General features: G+C 28.6%; 2 protein-coding genes across 2 annotated transcripts in view; one reads left to right on the forward strand and one right to left on the reverse strand.

Moving 5' to 3' along the window:
- S (Star) overlaps window positions 1–16,520 on the reverse strand; it is a 59,441-nt gene extending 42,921 nt beyond the window's left edge. Inside the window, exon 1 of the mRNA XM_065499444.1 lies at window positions 14,993–16,520. The gene's annotated coding sequence lies outside the window, so the exon portion shown is untranslated. The remainder of the gene's footprint in view (window positions 1–14,992) is intronic.
- A 1,480-nt stretch (window positions 16,521–18,000) lies between these two features.
- On the forward strand, window positions 18,001–21,177 carry ast (protein asteroid). The gene is made up of 2 exons (XM_065501819.1): window positions 18,001–19,066; window positions 19,455–21,177. Exons 1-2 carry the CDS (start codon window positions 18,095–18,097, stop codon window positions 21,111–21,113), a joined length of 2,631 nt encoding a protein of 876 aa, XP_065357891.1. The 5' UTR covers window positions 18,001–18,094; the 3' UTR covers window positions 21,114–21,177.
- The last annotated feature ends 1,154 nt before the right edge of the window (window positions 21,178–22,331 follow it).

Genomic DNA, 22,331 nt, shown 5'->3' on the forward strand with positions numbered 1-22,331 from the left:
CTAAACCACTTTTGTTTGCACCAAAACAAATTACATGATCATATTATGGTTGCATCCAACCATATTGTGATTATATCTCAATCATATTGTGATTATTTTTATACGGCATGGCTATATTATGGTTGTAGCAGCCACTGTCCATATTTTGCTAACATGACATCGTTCAAAATTAATAATATTTCCAATGATTTAGAGACAATCATGTATGAACCAAAACCAGTTACTATTGAAACAAAATATATTTAAAGCAGTTCTCGATAACATTTATGACATTGACATGACAAATAAATAAATTGACCGGTAAAGCTGGGTTTCCGTATACACCGTAGTCGGCGCCGATAACGAAAACTGAAACTGAAAAACATTGGTGTTCGTCTTCGTCTCGTTTCTGAATTGTTTTCGTTTCAGTTGGTTGCGTTGCGGCATAAAACAGAAACGAAATTATTTTTTAATTTTGGATGTCGCTCATTTAGAATTTCATTATTTTTGACAAAATCTATTATTTTTTCCTCTTACAATAAAGAAAATTTATTTTTTTATTCATTCTGATTTTCTTTAAATTTGAAATAAAAACATAGTTAAAATAAAAATAATTTCGTTCCTACAGCACCGAAAACAACATACTTGAAGTTGTTTTCGTTCCGGCCCCAAATGACAGATTTTTCGCTACTGATTGGTGCCGTTTCGTTCCCAATTTTCGTTGCCGATTTCTGAAACGAACTTTTTTTTCGATGCAAATGTATGGAATTTCGTTTTCGGTGCCGATTACGGTGTATGCGGAAACGTAGCTTAAGATGTTTACAAAAAATTCTTAATTGAACAAAAATTATCGTTATTAATAAAACTTCTGCAATAATACAAATTTAAAACTTAGAAATTAATTGCTCTTTTTTTCACACCCTATTGATTTATTATTATTCTATATGCTCACACATACAATTACACACCCACCACAAGTGTTTTTTTTCTATTTGTTTAATATTTGTATTCAAAAAAAACATTTTTTTTAGGTCGAAATTTTCAATTAATCCAATATATTGTTTATGCCTAATTATTAGCATGTTACTACCATACATGTTTGTTGGAGTGTATAAATATTTTTTATCTTAAAGATCTGACGTCAAATTATATGTAGAAATATGGGAAAACAATTATATTATCATAAAGTGTTTTTATAGTTTGTTGATAAAGGCAAAATAAAAGTTTTCAGAAACAAAAATTTCAACTCGTGGCCAAAATTAAAAAAAAAAAATAATATGTACATAATAATAAAAATTTACCTCAAACCACACGTGTGTTTAAAACCAAAAAATTAGTTAAAGCATAAAATATGTAAAACCAATCAAGAATTTACAAAAAAAATAAAAAATTAACCACAAATTAGTAGGGCTACTAAAATAAATACATGCACGCATTTGCATGCCATTAATATGGAAACAAACATACACGCACATCCCTAAAAAAATAGGGATGAAAAATTTGGTACTTTTATAGGTACCATTTAAAAACTAATTGATTATTTACTATAACTGGACTGTTGATTAAAAGCTATTTTTTTTTTAACCCGGCAATTCCCAGTGTCACCTACAGGTGACAAAGATTAAAGGTAGTTTTAAACATAGAAACAGATATCGCCGATAAATATTGGTATTATTTATATACAGACAAGATCCTGTTTTATATCTGATTTTATTTTGGCAACGCTAGAATTCTATTAACTAGGGGATTTTTAAAAATCTTTAAGCAGTGGTTTTGATTTTAACATACTGGTGTGTGTCTTATGATAAATAAGTTGTTATAAAAATGCCAAACGGGTAAGTATCACAATAATTTTTTTTAATAAATACTGCTAGATATTCCGGCTAACAAAGTGAGCAAGTATTTTTAGAAAATTATTTTTTTTCTGCCCAGTGTCACCTATAGGTGACCCAGCTATAAAATCGAAACTAGCTATATTTTTTTTTATTTTAAACTTATTTATAGTGTAAACTAGACGTATTTTTACTATTCTTAATAAAAACAAATTATTTCTCCCTTTGGCGAGGGTATGGGAATTGCCGGGTTAAATAATATTTAACTCAATACCATTTTCAAGAATCTTTTAAAATTTGTTTATTCCTATATTAATAAAACTAATAACAAAATTTGGTACTATTTAAGGCCGTACATTTTATCAGTTTGTTTGGTACAATTTTAATTTTGAATCCCGGTAACAAACTCTACACTAGCACTGAAATTACTGAACCACAAAAATAACATGAATCTGGCTAAAAATTCTTGGTAATTCTGTTTTGCTGGGTAAAGTTTTTTTTTTGTGTTATTATTTTTCTAAACATTGAATGGATGCAACAAATTATAGTTAACACATTTCATATTAATGAACGAACGCACTTAAAAATACATATACGCTCATTCACTAGTACGTCAGTGAGCAAAAGAGCGCAAAAGGAAATATTTTTTGGAAATAGTTTTTGGTTTACAGAAAGGGAACTAAACAAAATAAAGTTTGTTGTTGTTGTTAATATTGTTGCTTTTATTTCAGACTAGTGCAAGTATAATTTTCCGAACTGTTATACAAATACAAACACACACACGCACATCTCATGCAGGTATTACTCATTAACACAAAAACAACAATAAACAAATATTCGGTTATTCATTCATTCATTCGTTTACTCATTTTTACAATTTATTCATTCATTTACCACAAATATTTGTTATATGACGTTCATAACTACAACTATTTGACATTTTTTGATGAGAAAGAAACCGGACGAATTGAATTGACACATTTTAACTCTTTTTTGGGTTTTTTTCTTACTTTACTTTATTTTTGTTTGGGTTTTATTAAAAAACAACAAGTACATAGGTACATACATACCTATAATGTATTTTTATGTGAGAAATGTTGGTGGGTACTTGTAAAATATAAACAACATACTATCCAATAATAACAACAACATTAAAATGTATAGGTAGGCACTACAACTATAACAATAAAAAGCCATGTAAAACATTACTAGCATGTTTTCTGGTCATAGTTAGTTGTAGTTGTGGAAGTAGCAGTTGTTGTTCTTGTTGTTTTTGTTATTTTAATATTGTACAAGTTTAAAATTTGTATGTTCAAATACCAGGTAACAACAATGGTTAGTTGGTGAGTGAGACTACTGTTTATTACGGCTACGAACTACTGTGTATTCGGTTCTTACATTCATACACACTTAAATGAACAGTGTGTGGAACAATTGTGTGGCCTATGTCGGACTTATATAGTAAGAAATTATTGAGTTGATACGAAATTTGTAGTTTTGTTAAAAATATCATCAACTTCATATTCTGTATTTTATGTTTTTTTTCGAAAAATTTGTTGTAGTCCGAGAGATTTCTTCACGAATATGAATGTCGCTTGTGTCCAATAAATATGTAGAAACATATTTAAACGAGTTAAAAACAACTTCAGCTAGTTTTATATTTAGAGTCGACTTCAGCGTCAGAAGTATACTTTAACTTGTCTATGATAGAACTAAAGTCCACTCTTAAGTAAAGTCGAGTTTAATTCTCTTAAAATGTACTTTATTTTTGACTAAGATTATAGGCCAATATATCGAAAACTATGTATCTGATCGTCATTATTTTTGATTCTTTTGATAGATATGTTTATTAAGAAAAGAATAAAGAAAAATTGTACTGTTTGTTTTGTATTTGTCCAGGTAAATCGATATTTACCAACTTTACATTTTTTCAATATTTCTCAACTTTGAAGGAAAATTAAAAAAAAAACAATCAATTTCTATATTTGGGATATTTTCAAAAAAAGAAACAAAAAAATTAAAAAATTTTAAAAAATATTTTATTTTACTTCCCATAAAATTGATTTTTCCACAAATTTCAACTTTGCTAACCCATAAGTATGCACCTGAAAGGCGTAGAACCATTTTCAAACACTCATTTCATAGGCTGATTAATTATCTATCATATGCATTTTAAATTTGTTGATTATCTCATTTGGTTATAATTTTTACAACGAAAAAACTCAATAGGCCCCACTATGCGACGGTTCTACGCACCGGAATAACACTTCTTCACTCGGCCAAGAGCTGTCAACATCGTTCGATAACTTAATAATTTTACTTATCTAAGAAGTGAGATCGAAAAAATCTGAACATACATAAATGTTAATAAAAAAGAATCTATTAAACATACATTATGCAGCATGTATATACTTTTTATAAAATTTGGCTTAAATTTCCGTGCTCTGTCTTTGGCCTTTAAATTTTTAACTTTTCGTACCAAATAGTCCGAGTACTGAGCTAAGCGGACTGCTTTTCTACCGGATGTTTTTGGGAGCTCTTTCGAAAAGTCTTTCTATTTATAGGCTTTAGAAACATTATGTGGACCATTCATTCTACCTGAACCAGGTTTTATATCAACGGACAAGTTCTCCAGATACTATTTAATAATAATAATTAATAATTAGAATCAGTTTGGCGGCAGACCTTTGATTGTTTGGCTAACTTTTTGTAAAACCAAGTTGGATTTTGTTCAAAATATTGAATAATTTTAGTATGCACTTTTTTCTGGTCACTAATTTTAAGCAGATTAACTTCAAATGAATACAATTGACATTAAACATAATAACTGACACGCTTTACAAAGGTAACATGATAAAAAAATCAAATAATACTTTGGTTAAAAGTTTAAATGAAAAGCGTGTGTTAAGAATTTTTAGATCTCATTTCTTATTTTGAACCAGATACCGCATTCTTGTCGTCAAGGGACCTGAGTCTGCCAACAGAACTGCTTGTTTATACCTATAAAAATGATGTTGATAGTGCAAAATACGTAGCCATACATACTATGTGTGGAAATCAACACACAAGGGAAACAATATACATTTTTTTGTGTGTGAGATAAAGATTAAACAACACACAACTTACTGTATAGATTCTTTATGATCAACAAAAGTTTTTCGTCCTTTTTGATTCAAATTGTCATCTGGTTCAAAAGAGAAAACTAGAAATCTCACCCACCACATTGTCATTAGTGTAGTTGTAGGCATTGAGAGAGAAAATCTGATTTAATAATTTCTTTTCTGGGAGTTCACTGAAGTATAATTCTGCTCCAGCTTAGCTTTGCTAAAATTGAACAAGCATCTGTGTTATTTTTATAGATTTCCGTTTACAACTTCTTAATATGTTCAATATGAATCAAATTGGGAATTGTGGTAACATTTTTGACAATTTAACAATTTTAATTTTGACACATTTTTTGTTGATCATTTTGTAAACAAAAAACCATGCAATATAAATTTTTCAAAAGAGCAACATGATTAGAAAATCATAATACAAACTCGATAATTTGTAAGTTATGAAAACTTTATAAAACCAATAGTTTCTTAAAAATCTTACAGAACGATTAATCTCTCAAAAAACAGTATTCTGTTCAATATGAAATGGTATGAAATTGAAGAAAAGTCTCCTTGTAAAATTTGGAAATACAGGACTCTTGTAAAATATGCTTAAACATGTTCTACAATTTATAGAATTACTGTCGGATTCCCCAAGTTACTTAAAAGTTGTGTGAAAAAGGCTAAAAAAAAACAGCTTATTTTCCGAAAATAAAGTTTAACTGCCTTACAACTGAGCGGTATAATAAAATCCGCAATGTGGGTTTCCTATTGATAATTTCTTTCCCATTCTTGTTATAAACATCTGAATAGTCGATCGCTTTCGGTCCTGGTAGGTATGTGTGCTTTCGAGGAAGCTACTCAATTGAGTAGTTCAAAAAAAAAAGAATATAAACTTTGAAAATTCGTGACTTTTGTCACACACTGTTTATACATTACTAGTATGTATGTAGTTGCTTTTTTTTAACAATTTTTGTGCTCGTATTTTTACGGATTCTATGTAAAACTTTTTCCACTATTTTTCTTTTTTTTTTTTCTTTATGATTTTGTACTTTAATATGGAAGTTGTTGAATTTTTGTTTTAAGTTATTATTACTAACCAACTTGTAAATAAATGTTGAATTTTAGTGTAAAAGTAGTAGAGTATATTATGGAAAACAAAAAGTTCAAAATATACTCTTCCTCTGGAGGTTTTCAAACAGTTTTTGTGTTTAAAATTAAAGTGTTGGCCACTTATGATTTTATAGGAGTTTTTATTAGAGGAAAATAAAAACAATTGTTGGATGTTTGCTTTGTTTTTTCTATATATTTAAAAATAAAAATATATATATCTCCCTTAACATATTTATTGGAATTTTTGTTAGTTGTAAAATAAAATGACAGATGTCCTACAAAAAATAGTTTATCCCTTATTATCTGAAATATGTAAAAATAAAGTGGAAGGAAAAAAGGAACCTGAAGGAATGTGCAAGTGTGTCTGCACTTGTCATATGATACTTTAAGAGGACGACACGCGTTCTTAAAACAAAATGTATTTCCTTTTTAGTGTGTGTGTATGTTGTTTTTTTTTAAATACTTTTCCAACAAGTGTTGAAAATAATAATAATAAAAAAATAATAATAACGGTAACTAAGAGGAACAAGCATCTGTCACAATAAAAACAAATATTCTACAGTTTCTTGTTCAGAATAAAAATCCAACACATCATCATATTCTATTCTCAATGGAAATGACGTGTACGATGTTCTTCCTCCTCAGTTGACGCCATTTCTAATATGAAATAATGATGATGTTTGCCGATGATGATGATCATGAAGCTGCTGTTATTAGACATCAATTATATTGTCTGGTTTAGTTCAACAATTTAGAAAAATAATATCTAATACAAGCCAGCAAGCAAACAAACAAACAAATAAACAGTTTCAATGACTAGAGTGTAATTATTCAATTGTCTTTGATTAAATGTGCAAATTTTTTTTTTATGTGAAGAGATTTATTATAAATTAGATACAAACTACACGACTAATCATCATTTCATTCTTCAACCAGGCCATATTTTATTATTATTGTTATAAGCATTTAAATATCTTTCTATTTATCTACTAATAACTATAGTGTGGATGGATGAGAGAGAATGTTTTGGTCTAAAAACGGAAATTGCAATTTATAAACCATTTACACATTGTTGTTTTAGTGTTAAAAATGAGTTGCCATGTGGAAAATTTATTCATTCATTTATTCAAATTACTTATTTATTTATTTATATATAGTATATGTATACACAATAACTAAATACAAATGTACTTACATACATACATGTACATCAAAAATATATATTGCAAATATTAAGTTGTATAAAAGAAAATATACGAATACATTTGGAAAATTAGCAATGAGAAAATATGTATCTTAAAGGAAATTGCTTGAGATATCGAATAAATGCAAACATATTTTTTAATTCAGAAAAATAAGTCAATTAGTTTTTGTCTGGCCTGGGCGATTTTTTTCTTCAGTGTCTTTGTCCTCACTTCTGAACAGCACTAATCATATCTCGCACGTTGAAACCGTTGGAACACATTCATTATAAGCTTCGGTGGGCATTCGGTTTACTTTTTTTTTCTGTTACTGGTGGGAGCAAAAGGGTCCTATCTATTATGAGCTGCGGAAAGCTGACTAGACAATCAAAGGGAGCCTATACCCAGCTCAACTGATTCGTTTGAAGCGAGCATTGGCCGAAAATATTCCGTCATGACAACGCTCTGCCACATTCAATACCTTTTTAAAAATATTTACAATGAAGTGGTTGGGAAGTTTTGCCTCATCCGTTTTATTTTCCAGACCGTGCCCCGTCCGATGACTACTTGTTTCGATAGATGCACTATCTCTCTGGAATACTCTTCACTTTGGAACAGAGTATACGATATTGGCTTGATTCGGTGGCCTCAAAAGATGAGAAGTTCTTTTGGCTCGGAATCCATATTTTGCCAGAAAAGTGCGAAAAGTTCATAGCTATCAATGCCCAATAATTTGTACACAGAAAAAATTATATTTCAATTCAAACATTTATCCCATATTGAACTGGTTTCAATTATTTTATAATTGAATCAAGTATTCATGTGCTCAAAAACAAAATTTTCTGTTATTTTCTATTGAATTTGATAATTTTGACAATTGAATATACAATTTTCGTTATTGGTTGAATTTTAAATACAAAAATTATCTATTTATCTATCTATAATTGAAACCAGTTCAATATGTGATATATATTTGAATTGAAGCGGTTTAAGAAATATTTTTTTCTGTGTATAAATTTATATTGTACAAATGTTTGAAATGAAAGCAAAAAAATGTTATTAAATTCCGAATTTTTAAGTCATATACAAAATAAAACGAGGCTTTATATAATTAAATGTCCTGATTTATTATTATCAACTTTATATTTTTATTCTTGGACCTCTTAAATCTCTCCTAGTTTATAATTTAATTTTCACTTTAAAAAATATTAGAAAAAAAAATGTGTAAAAATTTCAATACTGATTTGAAAAAATTTTCTGTCAGTGTTTATTTTTTAAAAATGTCTATATATGTATTTAAATTGTTGTTTACAAGTTCATTTCTATGTACTAATTCAAATAAAATGCAAATTTTGTGAAAATATATTTTTTTTCTTTTGCTGCTGCTGTTTTTTTTTCTAAATACAAACATCACGTTTGTTTAAAAATTCAAGAGGCGTTTTGCCCAAATTAACCACGGCAACACGTAAATAATAAACAAAAACACACACAAAAAAAAACATAAGAACAAAATAGAAAAAAAAATTAAAAAAACAAAGAAATGAAAATAGACGGAAAAATTTGATAACTTAAGAGAATACGCCAGAAAAATCACACATAAAAAACTTAATAAAAAGTAAAAAAAATATTATTTAGGTCTCCAAAGATAGAAAAAAACAAACAAACAAAAAAACCAAAGAAAAATAATAAATTTAATATTTACTTTTCAATCAATTTCACATTGATATGGAATTGTGTCTGAAGGTGGAACAAATTTGCTACATAATTAGTCATTCATGTTTGAAGCCAATAAATAATGAGTTTTTTTCTACATGATTCCAAAAAAAGAAATGCTACTAGGTATAAATAAATAAATAAAAACCATGAAAACAAACAGCAACAACAAAATAGTAAAATATATTAAAATTTGTATACAAACGAATACATATATCTACTTTATAGTTCTTTTTCTTCTTATTGGTAAAGAATAATTAAACCAATAAATTATAAAAAAAAAACAAAAAATAGAAAAAACCGGAACCCCCAAACAGCTTTTAAACTGTTTATAATTTTCAGTTTTTATGAATGAATTTTTATTTTTAAATAATGAACTTAACACCAACACTATTATTATGCACGTTTAAAGTCTATAGTTTTTACAGTTTTACTACTTCAGTAGACATTTTATTTAAGAAATATAAACAAATAGCGATTTTATTATCAAAGTTTGGCTACCTATTAAACTTCATCTAAGGGTTAATAAGCAAAGCTGGCCCCATCGACAAGTTTCTCCATTTAGTTGGTTTTATTTGTTACTCCTATTATTTCATTCTACTTTGTTGTGAAATTTTCAAGATATTATGAAATATATTTTTTAATTTTTTGCAAAATATTGATTTTCAAGTTTAAATTACTACAATCAAAATTTCAATGCTATTGTCATTTTGTTTAAACAAAACTCAAACAAACTGACGTCATTTAAATGCCGGCATAATCAACATCTTCAAAGTGACAAATTTTCTTATTGTAAACATTGTCACAGACTATTTTAGTGTCATCAATTATTGTTAAAATTCAATGACTAAAACATCAACTAAGGTAGTTTAGCATTTGCTAAGTATTGCGGTAGTTTAAACTTAATGTTTATTAAATAGTTTTTTGATAAAATTATGCTAATTTAGCAAAATATTTGAAAATAATGACTAATCTTTACGTAAGACTGACTATTGCAAAAAAATAACAAAAAAGTAAAATAAATATTCATATACTTAGTTAAAAATAAAGAGAAGATTTGATACTATCTTATTGTTATAAAACAAAAAATTTTATTCAGTTATGACTGTTATTTACACAATAGGTTTTTAATGACTGGCTTTATAAAAATAATAATAATAAAAATTTTTAAGCGTGAAGTTATTTTCAAGTTTTTCCAAATATTTTGAAATAAAAAATATATTTGTACCATTAAAGCCTTAAATTGAAGCATGAAGTTTTATATAAACCTTAAATTTGTAACCAGCTTTCTAAAGATAAAACAATTTTAAGCTAAAGAACATAGTGTCTTTCATTGGTATTTCAAATTGAGTTGAAAGAGTTCGCTCCTAAATGAATCTCATACAAAAAAGAGGCTTCTACGCCAAAAACGAGAAAATATATGGTAGTAACGTATGAAAATTTGGCTTTCAAACTTGTTAATGATGATAAATGCTAAAAAAAAATGTGTGTAGATTTCCAACCAAATAAAATTCAAAAATTTGAAATCAAAAGTACCTTTCCAAAGATTCTCAAACCCTAACAGAAGTTTGAATTCAATTTGAGGTTAGTTTCCATGGGCATCCACTCGTCAAGCAGCTCACTTGTGTCCATTCAAAACTGATACCATTGTGATACCCAAGAAGTAATCAGCAGAATATTTATAATAAAGATTCTATGATGACGAAGTGAATACGTCATAGATTCATCCTTGATAGGTCAAATAAAAACGATAGGAATGGGATTCCTAGGATACGTTCCCTCAAGTTTGTCAGAGCTGGACTTTGGCAGAATATGTGAGAGACAGTATCCTCCTATTCTTCGTTTCGACACCTTCTATAGAAATCGTTTTACCAAAGGCCCAGTCTTCCAGCATGTGTCCCAAGTATAAAGTATCATGTAATAATGGAAACAATTAGCCTTATTTTTTCGGGACGGAATTCCATAAGTAAATTTGTCATGCCGGCATCGTATAGGGGACAAGTCGACCACCTGAAAAGGGATCCATCGCCTGTTCATCTATCATCGTTCCCCTTTTTGGCTAATTATTAGACTGGCCAATTTGAGGTTAGTTAGAAAATAAATTTGAAAAATTGATAGACCCCTTACTGGACCGAAGTTATCACAAATTGAATGTTTTAAAATACGATCTTTCAACTAAATGTACAAAGACTAAAAATTTTTTAACTAGTTTGTCTAGACTAAAAAAAGGAAATATCTGCTCTTCTAATATACAATATTTGTTTAATGACAAACTAATTTTTATTTTTTTTATGTGTATGGAATCGAGATTCAAAGTTTTATGACATGATATTAACTGAAATCTACATATTTGGTGTTCTTTTTTAAGTAAAAGTAGATATAAGCTAATTATTTAACATTCTTATTAAATAACACAAATGTAAATAAAATTATTACACAATAATTGATTAAAAATAAAACTCATAACTTGGAACAAAACCAAAATTCGGTGAATGTCTGCAAAAACCATTTTAGGCAAAATAAACATACATGTGGGAAGAAATAAAACCCATACTAAACTTTTACTACAAATATGACTAATTTTGTTTTAAAATACATATGACAGTAATAGAAACAATAAATATTGTAATAGAAAAAAAGGTTATAAATGAAAATTCAATAAATAGAATGAATGAACAAATTTAAACAACTTTAAAAAAAGTTTTATTTTAAAAAGTGTTTAGTTTGGTTTAATTTCCCTAGAAAACTTTCCTTGCTTGCTTATGAAAAATTCTAGTAAAACAACACCCTTTTTTATGTATTACAAATGCAAGCCGCAAAAACAAAAATCGAAACTTATTTTGCGGTCAAATGTGAATGCGTAGACACATAAATACCAAACAATATTCATTCTACTGTAAGTATTCCTGGCAAAATACGAAAAAATATTTAAAAAAAAACCGCAAAAAAACAAACAATAAAAACCAAATAAATTCATATAGCAAGGATACGATTTTTTTTGTACCAACATTGCACAAACTATAAAAAAAAAGAAAGACATTGAAGAACAACATTCATAATACCAACTTCATAAAATCTATGACTTGCAAAAACTATAGCAAAAAGGAAAATAAATACACAATTTGTTGAAACTAAAATGAAATATTGAAAGAAAAAGTATAACAATTGGAGTTATAATTCATTTCTACAAACATACAATATATTGAGTTACGTGACCAAGTTGGAAAAAAAAATATGGAAAACAGAAATGCTTTTAGACGACCAGTTTTATTACAAAAGAAGGCGTTTTTAAAGGTAAACATTTTAAAAAGTCTCTTACCTTCATAAAAAGGAAATGAATTGAGTTTTTAGAAATTTACAAGGGTCATACATATTCAATAGAAGAATAGAAAAGGGTTTAGAATTTAGTTTGAAATAATTGAAATTGCTGAAGGGATAAATGATTAGAATTTAAATTAAAGTTGGTTTTATAAAAGCATTACAATAATGTTCAATACAAAGAATTAAAAGGCATTTATACAGTCTAATTTTAAATATTGAACCCTTCAAGTAAACAGTAAAATTTTACAAACATATCCTTGATAGTCAAAAAATGTTAAGGAGTAAAGAATTGTTCGAAATTAAACAAAAATATAGTTTATTTTCTATCATTTTATATGGCTTTATATAGTTCAATCTCTTTTGTAGTTAAAAAAAAACTAGAGTATACATTAGAATTTGAATAAAAAGAAACGAATTGAACTTTTAACCTCATTTCAAAGGCACCATAAAATCACAAGCATTATTTTTTTTGGCCACCAAACTACACATCCAATTTAAATTATTCTTTTAACTCCACAGGAAATGAGATGGGTATTGTGATTTTCATCTTATTCTATACACATACTGCCAAAACTAAAAGAAAATAAAAAATAAAACTAAATGAATATTATATACACAAAAAACGCAGTAATTTTCTCAACGTTTATCGCAGTTAGAATTGTTAGAAGAAAATCATTTGCCAATTTATTATAATTTAGAAAATAATAAAAATTGTATAGAGAATTTAAATGGAATCATTATATTACAACAAATTAGTGGTCCTTTCTATTCAATAATGCAATAATAAATACAAAACTGCAAAATGTAGGAAACCACCCGCAAGCAAATGTTGTTACGAGAATCATTATCATTTTGTGAAATAAAATATATTAAGGTTTACATGGTTACACTCCTGCTACTGATTACTTACTCACTAATCATACAATTCATAAGAATTAGAAATAGGGGTAGATATTTTCAATAACATGGGAACATTTTGAAATTTCAACAATATTTGAACATGATGATTTATGTTAAACAAAAATGTACAAATATTTTCCGAAAATTGTGGTGTTTTCATCAGGTTGCAGCAGTAGGTATTTATTTATTAACAAACAAAGTTGTTGAATTGTTCTTATTTCGTCTGTTAGTCGGTTTGTTTTATCTATTTGGCAAATCTAGAAAAACATTTGAGGCTTGCTCTGGTTGTGTGTGTGTGCATTTGTGTCATTTTCCAAAAAGTCAGGTTTATTTTACCTGTTATTTTTTCCCACTGTATAGCTGAGTGTCTTTTTTGGGCTGTGCATTTGTTTAATACCGGAAAATGCGCCAAATTTTAAATTTAAGTTACACATTGTTGTGTTTTTCATTATTTCCTACTTTTGTGCAAAGTGTAGTATTGGTTCAAATGTGTGGGAAGCAGGAAGTTGCTTAATGGAAAATTTCTTTAAATGCGAACAGGAATATTTAGGGTTCTTTTCTTCTAGGAATTAGATAAGAATTTCTCATAATTCGCTTTTGCATAAATGCGAATTTCCAATGGTACCAATACAACGGCAGAAAGTACTTATATCTATTAGTTTATCCGTTGATTCAGATAAGCATTTCAGATGCAGATTAAAGGAGTGATCGGAACACTTTAAATATGCACGCCTGTCGGTTTTTTAAAGCAAATTATTTTGTGACGAAAAATTACGATTACCTAATTCAAATTTCTTCAGTTTAACAAACTTTCATATAAGTTTAGATCCTGTTTCTCTGTATATTTATTTTGGTTTGTGTTAACAAATAAACAGAATATTCTTCATTTTAACTTATCCTGAAGGAAAAATTTTGCTACAATGCAAAAACTATATTTTTTAAAGAATTGTTTTGATCCTAAACATTCTTTATACATAAATTCATTCAAAAGTTGTAGAGGTAAGTTTGTGAGGTTCTTATAGAAAATAAATAATTATATTAAAAGCAATAAAGTTATAAAAATCGGGTTTTTGCTTGTGTCATAGTGGAAATCTCTTCGCACATCCGCTATTCAGAAAAGCTAATTTTTGATAATACCCATCGCAGGCTTAATATTGAAAATTAAAATTGACATCAAGTAAGTTTTCCGAAATAACTTATATTTATAATAATTGCCAATAAAATCGCCTTTTAATGATATGAAAAGATTTGATATCGAATAATTTGTATGATTTACTTTATATTCAATTAATTTAAGAATATTTAATTGATTTAAGATCCTTTCCAAGGTTAGGTTAGGTTCCATGAGTAGCCACACTTCAAGCAGCTCACTTGGGTCCATTGAAAACTGATCGCATTGTGATACCCAACCCTTTCCAAACAACTGAGAGAATTTAAAAGAAAAGTTTTTTCCTTCAAGAAACTTTCTTATAATTGAAGAAAAAAACAAAATTGCGTTTTAAAATCAAATTTGTAGTAAGATTTTGATTTCAATATAAATTGGTTAACTAATTAATAAGTATGTAGGTATTTAATTAATATTAAAATGTTAAAATTATAATTTATTGTATAATTTATAATTTGAAAATACAAAAAAGCTCGAAAAAAATGGATTACATTTTTTATTTATGATTTTGAATTAATTAAGAATAAAATAAAAGACAAGTGTAATGCAAATGACAATTGGAAAAACTTAAAACAAATGCAAAGAACATTTACAGTTATAAAAATGATTGAAAACTGGAATTAATAGGTTATAACTCAAAATAAAAATATTTTTCACATAATTAAACAAATTTTAAATTGTACCACAACTTACCTCTTTAAAAACAATCCTTTTCAAAATTCAGCGCACACACGATATGCGAAATTTTTTTAATCCAAAAATCGGTTGACTTTAATTATTTATTTCATTTATGCAAAAATGCACTGTCCGAAAATGTAGACACGCACACACATACGAACACAATTCGCAGTAACACCTGCTAAGGATAACAACGACAGGCAACTGAATTTGTTACGAAAACCTGACCGGCTTTTTGCCAATTGTCAGAACAACTGTTGTGGAGCTCGCGAAATCCTCCTCACGAGATTAAATGTATAAACAGCGAATAACCGAATAACGTTCAAATACGATTTTTTCCACAATATTGTGAAAATTATAAAAAAAATCTTCGGTAACGTCGTAACGATTAAGAAGAAAAAAAAAACAACTCCACTAGAAGAATTTCGTGAAACAAGAAATAAAAGAGAATGACAGACGCAGCAGCACTCGATGTTGTTTTTGTATACTATAAATGTGTAGTGAGATTTTTTTCTTTTCTTTTTGTTTTTCTTCTTTTTTCAATGAATGAATGAATGAAGACCAAGAAGAAATAAACACAACAAAAATTTACATACACACACACTTTACACTTTATGTTTCTTATTTTATTATTCTTTACTTCTTTTTTGTCTTCTTTTTTTAAGTAAGAACAAGTACACAAAAGTAGAAACGAAAATTGAAGAAATAACAAAAAATGTGACAAATTTGTTTAAGGAATTTCAAGTCCTATGGGAATATTTTTGCATATTTTCCCTTAATGTAGTTTTATTTCAATTTAATTCAATTGTTTTTTAACAATTTTCCACTGTTTTATTACCAAATTATTAGCAGTATACTTTATGATTTTTTTTATTTGTGGATTATTTTCTTCTTTTTTCTTCTTGTATTTCTTTTTTTTTTGTATTTCTATATAATCACTCACACAAAAACATGCATACACTAAAATGGCTGGTTTAGGTTGGTTGGTTGATTTTGTTGGTTGGATGGCTTTTTTCTTCTTCGCTGTTGTTGTTGTTGTACGTTTATATGAATGAAGAAGAAGAAGGTTTGTAGAAAGACGGAAGACGGCAAAAGAAATTAAGCAATTCAAGTAAAACGAATATGAAAAATTGTACAAATAATTCTTTATAATTTCAATATAGTCTTGAAAAATATATTAATATCATTCCAGAAATAGATTAGATTTAATATATTTGATTTGTAGCTTGCTAAATATTTATTTAATACTTTTTCTGCTTTAAACACCAGACATTTATGTTTATATTTCACTACGTTTTCACTTAATTCATAATTATTTTCAATCTCAACTTCTTTTTAGTACAATAATGGATTTTCTTATTAAAAGATTTATTTCTTGTTTAATAATTTGTTTATTTTCAAGGCACTACTTTCGTCCATTTATTTGACTTATTTCAATGGATTTTAATACATTTTCCAGTTTTTCATTACTCTTATTTTTTTCAAAGCTGATAAATATAACACTTTCGACTTTCCGCGACACGCACTATTTTCTACAATTAATAAACGACGAATGAAGAAGTCGTGTAATTGCAAGAAAAAGTGTTGTCTATGTCAAATTTCCATGTTAAGCTAACATTTTGCAGTGCATTATATTTGGCGATTTTTTCTGCATAATTGTTTTTTCTGTAAAAAGTCATTATTGTTTGTAAATAAAGATAATGTAGTATATTTATATGTAAAAATTATGAAATTTTAAAGAAAAATTTACTATTTTTTATGTTATTTCGAAAAGTTCTTGGCTTTAAGAAAAAATATAAATATGAAAATAAGCGATTTGCTAACAATAATAAAAAAGTGGCAACACTAGTTATTAGAGATGGCACTTTAACGAAAGAGTATCACAACAACTATACGAGAAGAAAATCAATGTAAAGCAATTGCTAAATAATAAAGTGCTGCCAACTTATTTAAAACTTCGTTTAATATTGTATATTAAAACATATTCCTAATAAGATTGAAATTTAATAATATCTGTCAGTTTGAATTGTCAATTCACTTGTGGTTGTTGTGGCGAAAAATACAACAAACCCAAAAGCAAAAACAATAACAGGCAACTTTGACAGTACACCTACTTTTTAACAAAAACAAAGTACCTGTTGTTTTTGTATTGTTTAGTGATACAGTCACCTTTCTAAGTGTGCCCTGCCTCCACTACACTATATTAAGTGTTCATACACATTTTTTAATTTTTCATTTGTTTTTTGACATTTGGTAAGTCCAATTTTTATTTTTGTAGAACTGCGTCCACCTTGTATGAATTTGCCATGGTATAAGCTGTAGGCGGTATAAATCAAGATCAGCGAAACAGCTTGCATTTTTATAATTTCTTTGGTGTTGATAGCTCTCATAATTAGAAGCACAAAAACGTTAATATTTTTGCCTGCTCTCTCTTAGTTTAAGAGTTATATGAATTTAAAGTCAATACATATAATAGTAAATTTCTCATATATTTGGAAAACAAACTGATCGTTATGGGCATCATTGAATAGTGCTTCACAATACCTTTAATATGATATATAATATGGTACAGTTTATTAATATTGTGAACCAAAAATTCCTTTTTGATTTTATATGACAGTACTTCAGAAAATTTTGATATACAGAAAAAGTGATTTTAGCGAAGCCGGTGTTCGATACACCCCAGAGTTAAAAGTCCCTTCACACGGCCGAAGGCCGGCAATACAGAAAATGTGAATATTAACAGAAAAAAAATTATAAAAATATAAACTGTTACGGGGATCTTGATTTGTTCCTCGGCTCAACTATAAAATGGCGTTCGTGTCAGAGAAAAAGTTTTAAAATTTATTTTTAATCAAATTTTTTAACATTTTTGGTTTTCCTCATATAAGATTCGGCACAGCCTAATATATCAATCACACTTGTTTGTTTGTTTATAAAGTTAATAGGCAACACTGATTTGTTATTTACAGTTTTTGACATTTTATTTTGTTCCCACATTCATAACAACTTGGTACATTTTTATAAGCACATGTAGAAATTTGTATAAGTTTAATAAAATAAAGATATTTAAAAGAATTTCAATTTAAAAATATCAAATTATTTTTCTTAAACTAAATGGGAGTTCGAGGTTTAACGGGCTTTATAGCCAGAAACGCGGAATTGTATTTGACACCCTACGAATTACATGACTGTAATCTAGTAATAGATGGAGACAATTTGGCTTGCAACTTGTACAAGGATGTTACCGGGAACTATTCTGCATTTGGTGGTGATTACGATGATTTCTACAGAGCTGTGGTAAATTTCTTTGTGGTCCTGGCTGAATGCAATATTAAGGCATATGTCTTAATGGATGGTGGCTATGAGCAACGTAAATTGCGGACAGTTGGTAAACGTATGAGAGGAAAAATTTCCGTTATAAAACGCATTAACCCCTGTGCCTCAATAACGGTCTTTCCTGTAATGATGAAAGAGGTTTTTGTCGATGCTGTCAAAGATTGTGGCGTACCGGTGATGCGATGTGTCTTTGAGGCTGACGATGAATTGGCCGCATTGAGTCGCAAGTTGAAATGTCCCGTTTTAAGTTACGATTCCGATTTTTATATACACAATGTAAAGTATATACCACTTATAACTCTAACGGTAAAGGCACATACAAAACTTTGCAGAAGTAATATAATAGAAAATCCGGAAGAAGAAACGCGAAAGCTTAGAAAAAATGAAGCCAAGAAGGTGGATAAACGTACGAGGGGTAACCGCATAATGGACGCAATTGTCGTTGACAATAAGGAAAAACCAAAAAAAGGAAAATCCTATAAATATCTTGACTGTTGTATGTATCGCATTGAGAATTTAATAGCAAGAGGCTCCTTGAGCAAAGAAAAATTGCCATTGTTTGCTGCCATGTTGGGTAATGACTACATATCACGTTCGTGTTTTAAAAACTTTTTCCAATCGGGTATGGGTAAAGTTGGCAGGAGCCGTAAAACGAAACAGCAGCAACGTAGAATAAAAGTTATACTCCAGTGGTTGAAAACTGAAACAGCAGAGTCAGCATTGGAAAAAATCATGACGAGATTGCAAACAGTAAGTGATAATAGATATAAGGAATGAACAAATGTATGAATATAAAATTTAGAATTTTTAAGATATATCAATCCAATCACTATATTCGAAAGGTTTATAAATGGAATAAGTTTTTTATACCAAAAAATAAATAGTTAAAGTGTAATTTAAGCTATTTTCGCCATTATGAATTGATAGACTACAAAGTATTATTTTGCAAGGTTGGCAGATGTAATTTCAGTTATTTCGTTATCGGTAAAAACGAAACGTATTTGCTCTTATTATTATTGAAATCGAAAATTATTATTTTAATAATTAATGATTATATCGGTAACGGTAGATGAGCTGAAAGGGTATTGTTATAATAAATAAAATAAAATGCTAACTTATTCTTATTTTACATTTTCAGAGTCAACGAGAGTCCCTAATGGCTCAAATGGAAGCAGCTACAAGTGGTTATTCAAATGAAAAATGTCGCTCGTACGATTTTTTCATTAACAAATACGAAAATGTATTTGAAGATTTCATAAACGCGGACGATGATGACGAAATCTATGAGACGGAGGAAGAGGAAGAATCTGATGAAGAAGAGGAGGAGGAGGAGGAGGAAGAAGAAAATACTTCCAATATTGAAGAGGAAATAGTAGAAAAAATTGAAGAGGAGGAGTATGTTGAAAGTGATGATTTGCAAGAAACTGTTGAGCAGGAAGAAAAAGATGTTGAAAAAAAAGAAAATTCCAGTAAATCGGCATCAGAAGATTCTGAAAATGAAGAAGAATCAAATGAAGATACAAATGACATAATTTCCTCCTTTCCCCAATGGTTCTTAGATAAATTGTATCCTGCCAATTTACCACGTTTCTTTGTTGATTTCGTGCATTTACGCAAATATATAAACAATCCACAAATAGAACATTTTCCTTACAGTGAATGCAATGGCATTGCTCTTCCCATATTAACATTAAGTTACTCACTGCTAAATAATGTCAAGGGCAATGAATTTGTACCCAAATTAATGGAAGATGGTACTTTACGTCCTCTATTCTTCACATATCTAACACGAGCTACTAGAGTCACCAACATACGCTATGAACACGTCGAAGTCGACCAAAAATCCAAGTATGATTTTGAACCAGAAAACCCAAATCCCTTGTTTCTTAAAGAAGTATTTGAAAAGAATATGCATGAATTAAATGCTGATGAGTTATTTGCCGAATTGGATAAACTGCCGAAGGATATTAGATTGTATTTTATGGCCATTGTGTATTGGCTACAAAAATCACAGCACTATGATGTGGAACATGTGCACGCTCTAATTGTTTGCTTAGTGGTTTTAAGGACCATCGATTCAAAAATCCCTGCGGAAAGAGATCTTAAAGCTTTCCAAAAGAAGTTTGGCAAAATTATCAAAAAAGAACGTCAGGTACGTGACAAGGATGAAGCAAATGGTACAAAACGTGTGATTAAGGATGAAGTTCTAGCTCTACCCATACCAGATCGTTTGGCATATATACCAAAATCCGACTGTTATTTAGTACAAAATGAACTATTGAAACATTTTCACATGCAGGACATATTTAAAAAGAAATACGATATGTACTCCAGCATCATACTGCATGCATTCGCTGAATTTCAGGCAGTGGTCTTCCAATTACATTCATTAAATGCTTTACTAGATTTTCCGTATGAACCACCTCGCATGGGCCAATCGTATTGTGGTGTATTTCTATATAATCTATATGATTTATTTAAAAATCGTTTGGATACTGAATACTACATAAAGAATTTCATTTTTAGGGATTCTCAAATGATGTTCGATTTATATTTATATTTGTGGAGATGGTGTGAGAAGTTCATACCTTCCTGGAAACAGCCCAAAGATCAGAATGTTAAACCCACCTTAAGCAAAAAGATTTTAAAGAAAAAACGTCAACTGGCGAGAAAAAATGCTGCTCAAGAAATTACGGTACAAGATCCAAATGCCGATATGTTGAGTAGTGCCGGCGAAACGAATGACGAGTTTTTAGATTTAAATAATAAGTTTTGTACTTTTCTAAAAGTAAGTTAGTTGAGAATTATTCAGACGAACATTGAATGCAATAAATATATATTTATTAAGATATTTTTAAAAATAGAGTGTCTTTTATTTTACAAAAATGCATACATTTTCATCCAAAAATAAGGAAACTTTACAGTTATATCGATTTATATTTCTGATTAGACTGAAAAAATAAATAACTTTGAAAATTAAATTTTTTATGAATTTTAAAAAAATAATTAACTTTGCTATTGAGAATTTACAAAATGGTAATCTGTGATCACTCATATTTTCCACCAAATATAGATTTTTATATGAAAAATCTAAAATTACTCATAGGTCGTTAGTAAGAGGTCCTAGACGAAAAAGGACAATAATCTGTGATCACTCATATCACAAATATCGATTTTTATATAAAAATCTAAAATCACTCATATATCGTTAACAAGAGGTCCTAGACGAAAAGGGTCAATAATCTGTGATCACTCATATTTTCCACCAAATTACGATTTTTATATGAAAAATCTAAAATCACTCATAGATCGTTAACAAGAGGTCCTATACGAAAAAGGACAAAAATCTGTGTTCACTCATATTTTCCACCAAATTACGATTTTTATGTGAAAAATCTAAAATCACTCATAGATTGTTAACAAGAGGTCCTATACGAAAAAGGACAATAATCTGTGTTCACTCATATTTTCCACCAAATTACGATTTTTATGTGAAAAATCTAAAATCACTCATAGATTGTTAACAAGAGGTCCTAACGAAAAAGGACAATAATCTGTGTTCACTCATATTTTCCACCAAATATCGATTTTTATACGAAAAATCTAAAATCACTCATATATCGTTAACAAGAAGTCCTAGACGAAAAAGGACAATAATCTGTGATCACTCATATCACAAATATCGATTTTTATATGAAAAATCTAAAATCACTCATATATCGTTAACAAGAGGTCCTAGACGAAAAAGGACAATAATCTGTGATCACTCATATTTGCCACCAAATATCGATTTTTATACGAAAAATCTAAAATCACTCATATGTAGTTAACAAGAAGTCCTAGACGAAAAAGGACAATAATCTGCGATCACTCATATTTCCCACCAAATATCGATTTTTATATGAAAAATCTAAAATTACTCATATATCATTAACAAGAGGTCCTAGACAAAAAAGGACAATAATTTGTGATCACTCATATTTCCCACCAAATATCGATTTTTATATGAAAAATC

Source organism: Calliphora vicina, chromosome 2 (assembly GCF_958450345.1).
Source record: "Calliphora vicina chromosome 2, idCalVici1.1, whole genome shotgun sequence".
NCBI lineage: Eukaryota > Metazoa > Arthropoda > Insecta > Diptera > Calliphoridae > Calliphora > Calliphora vicina.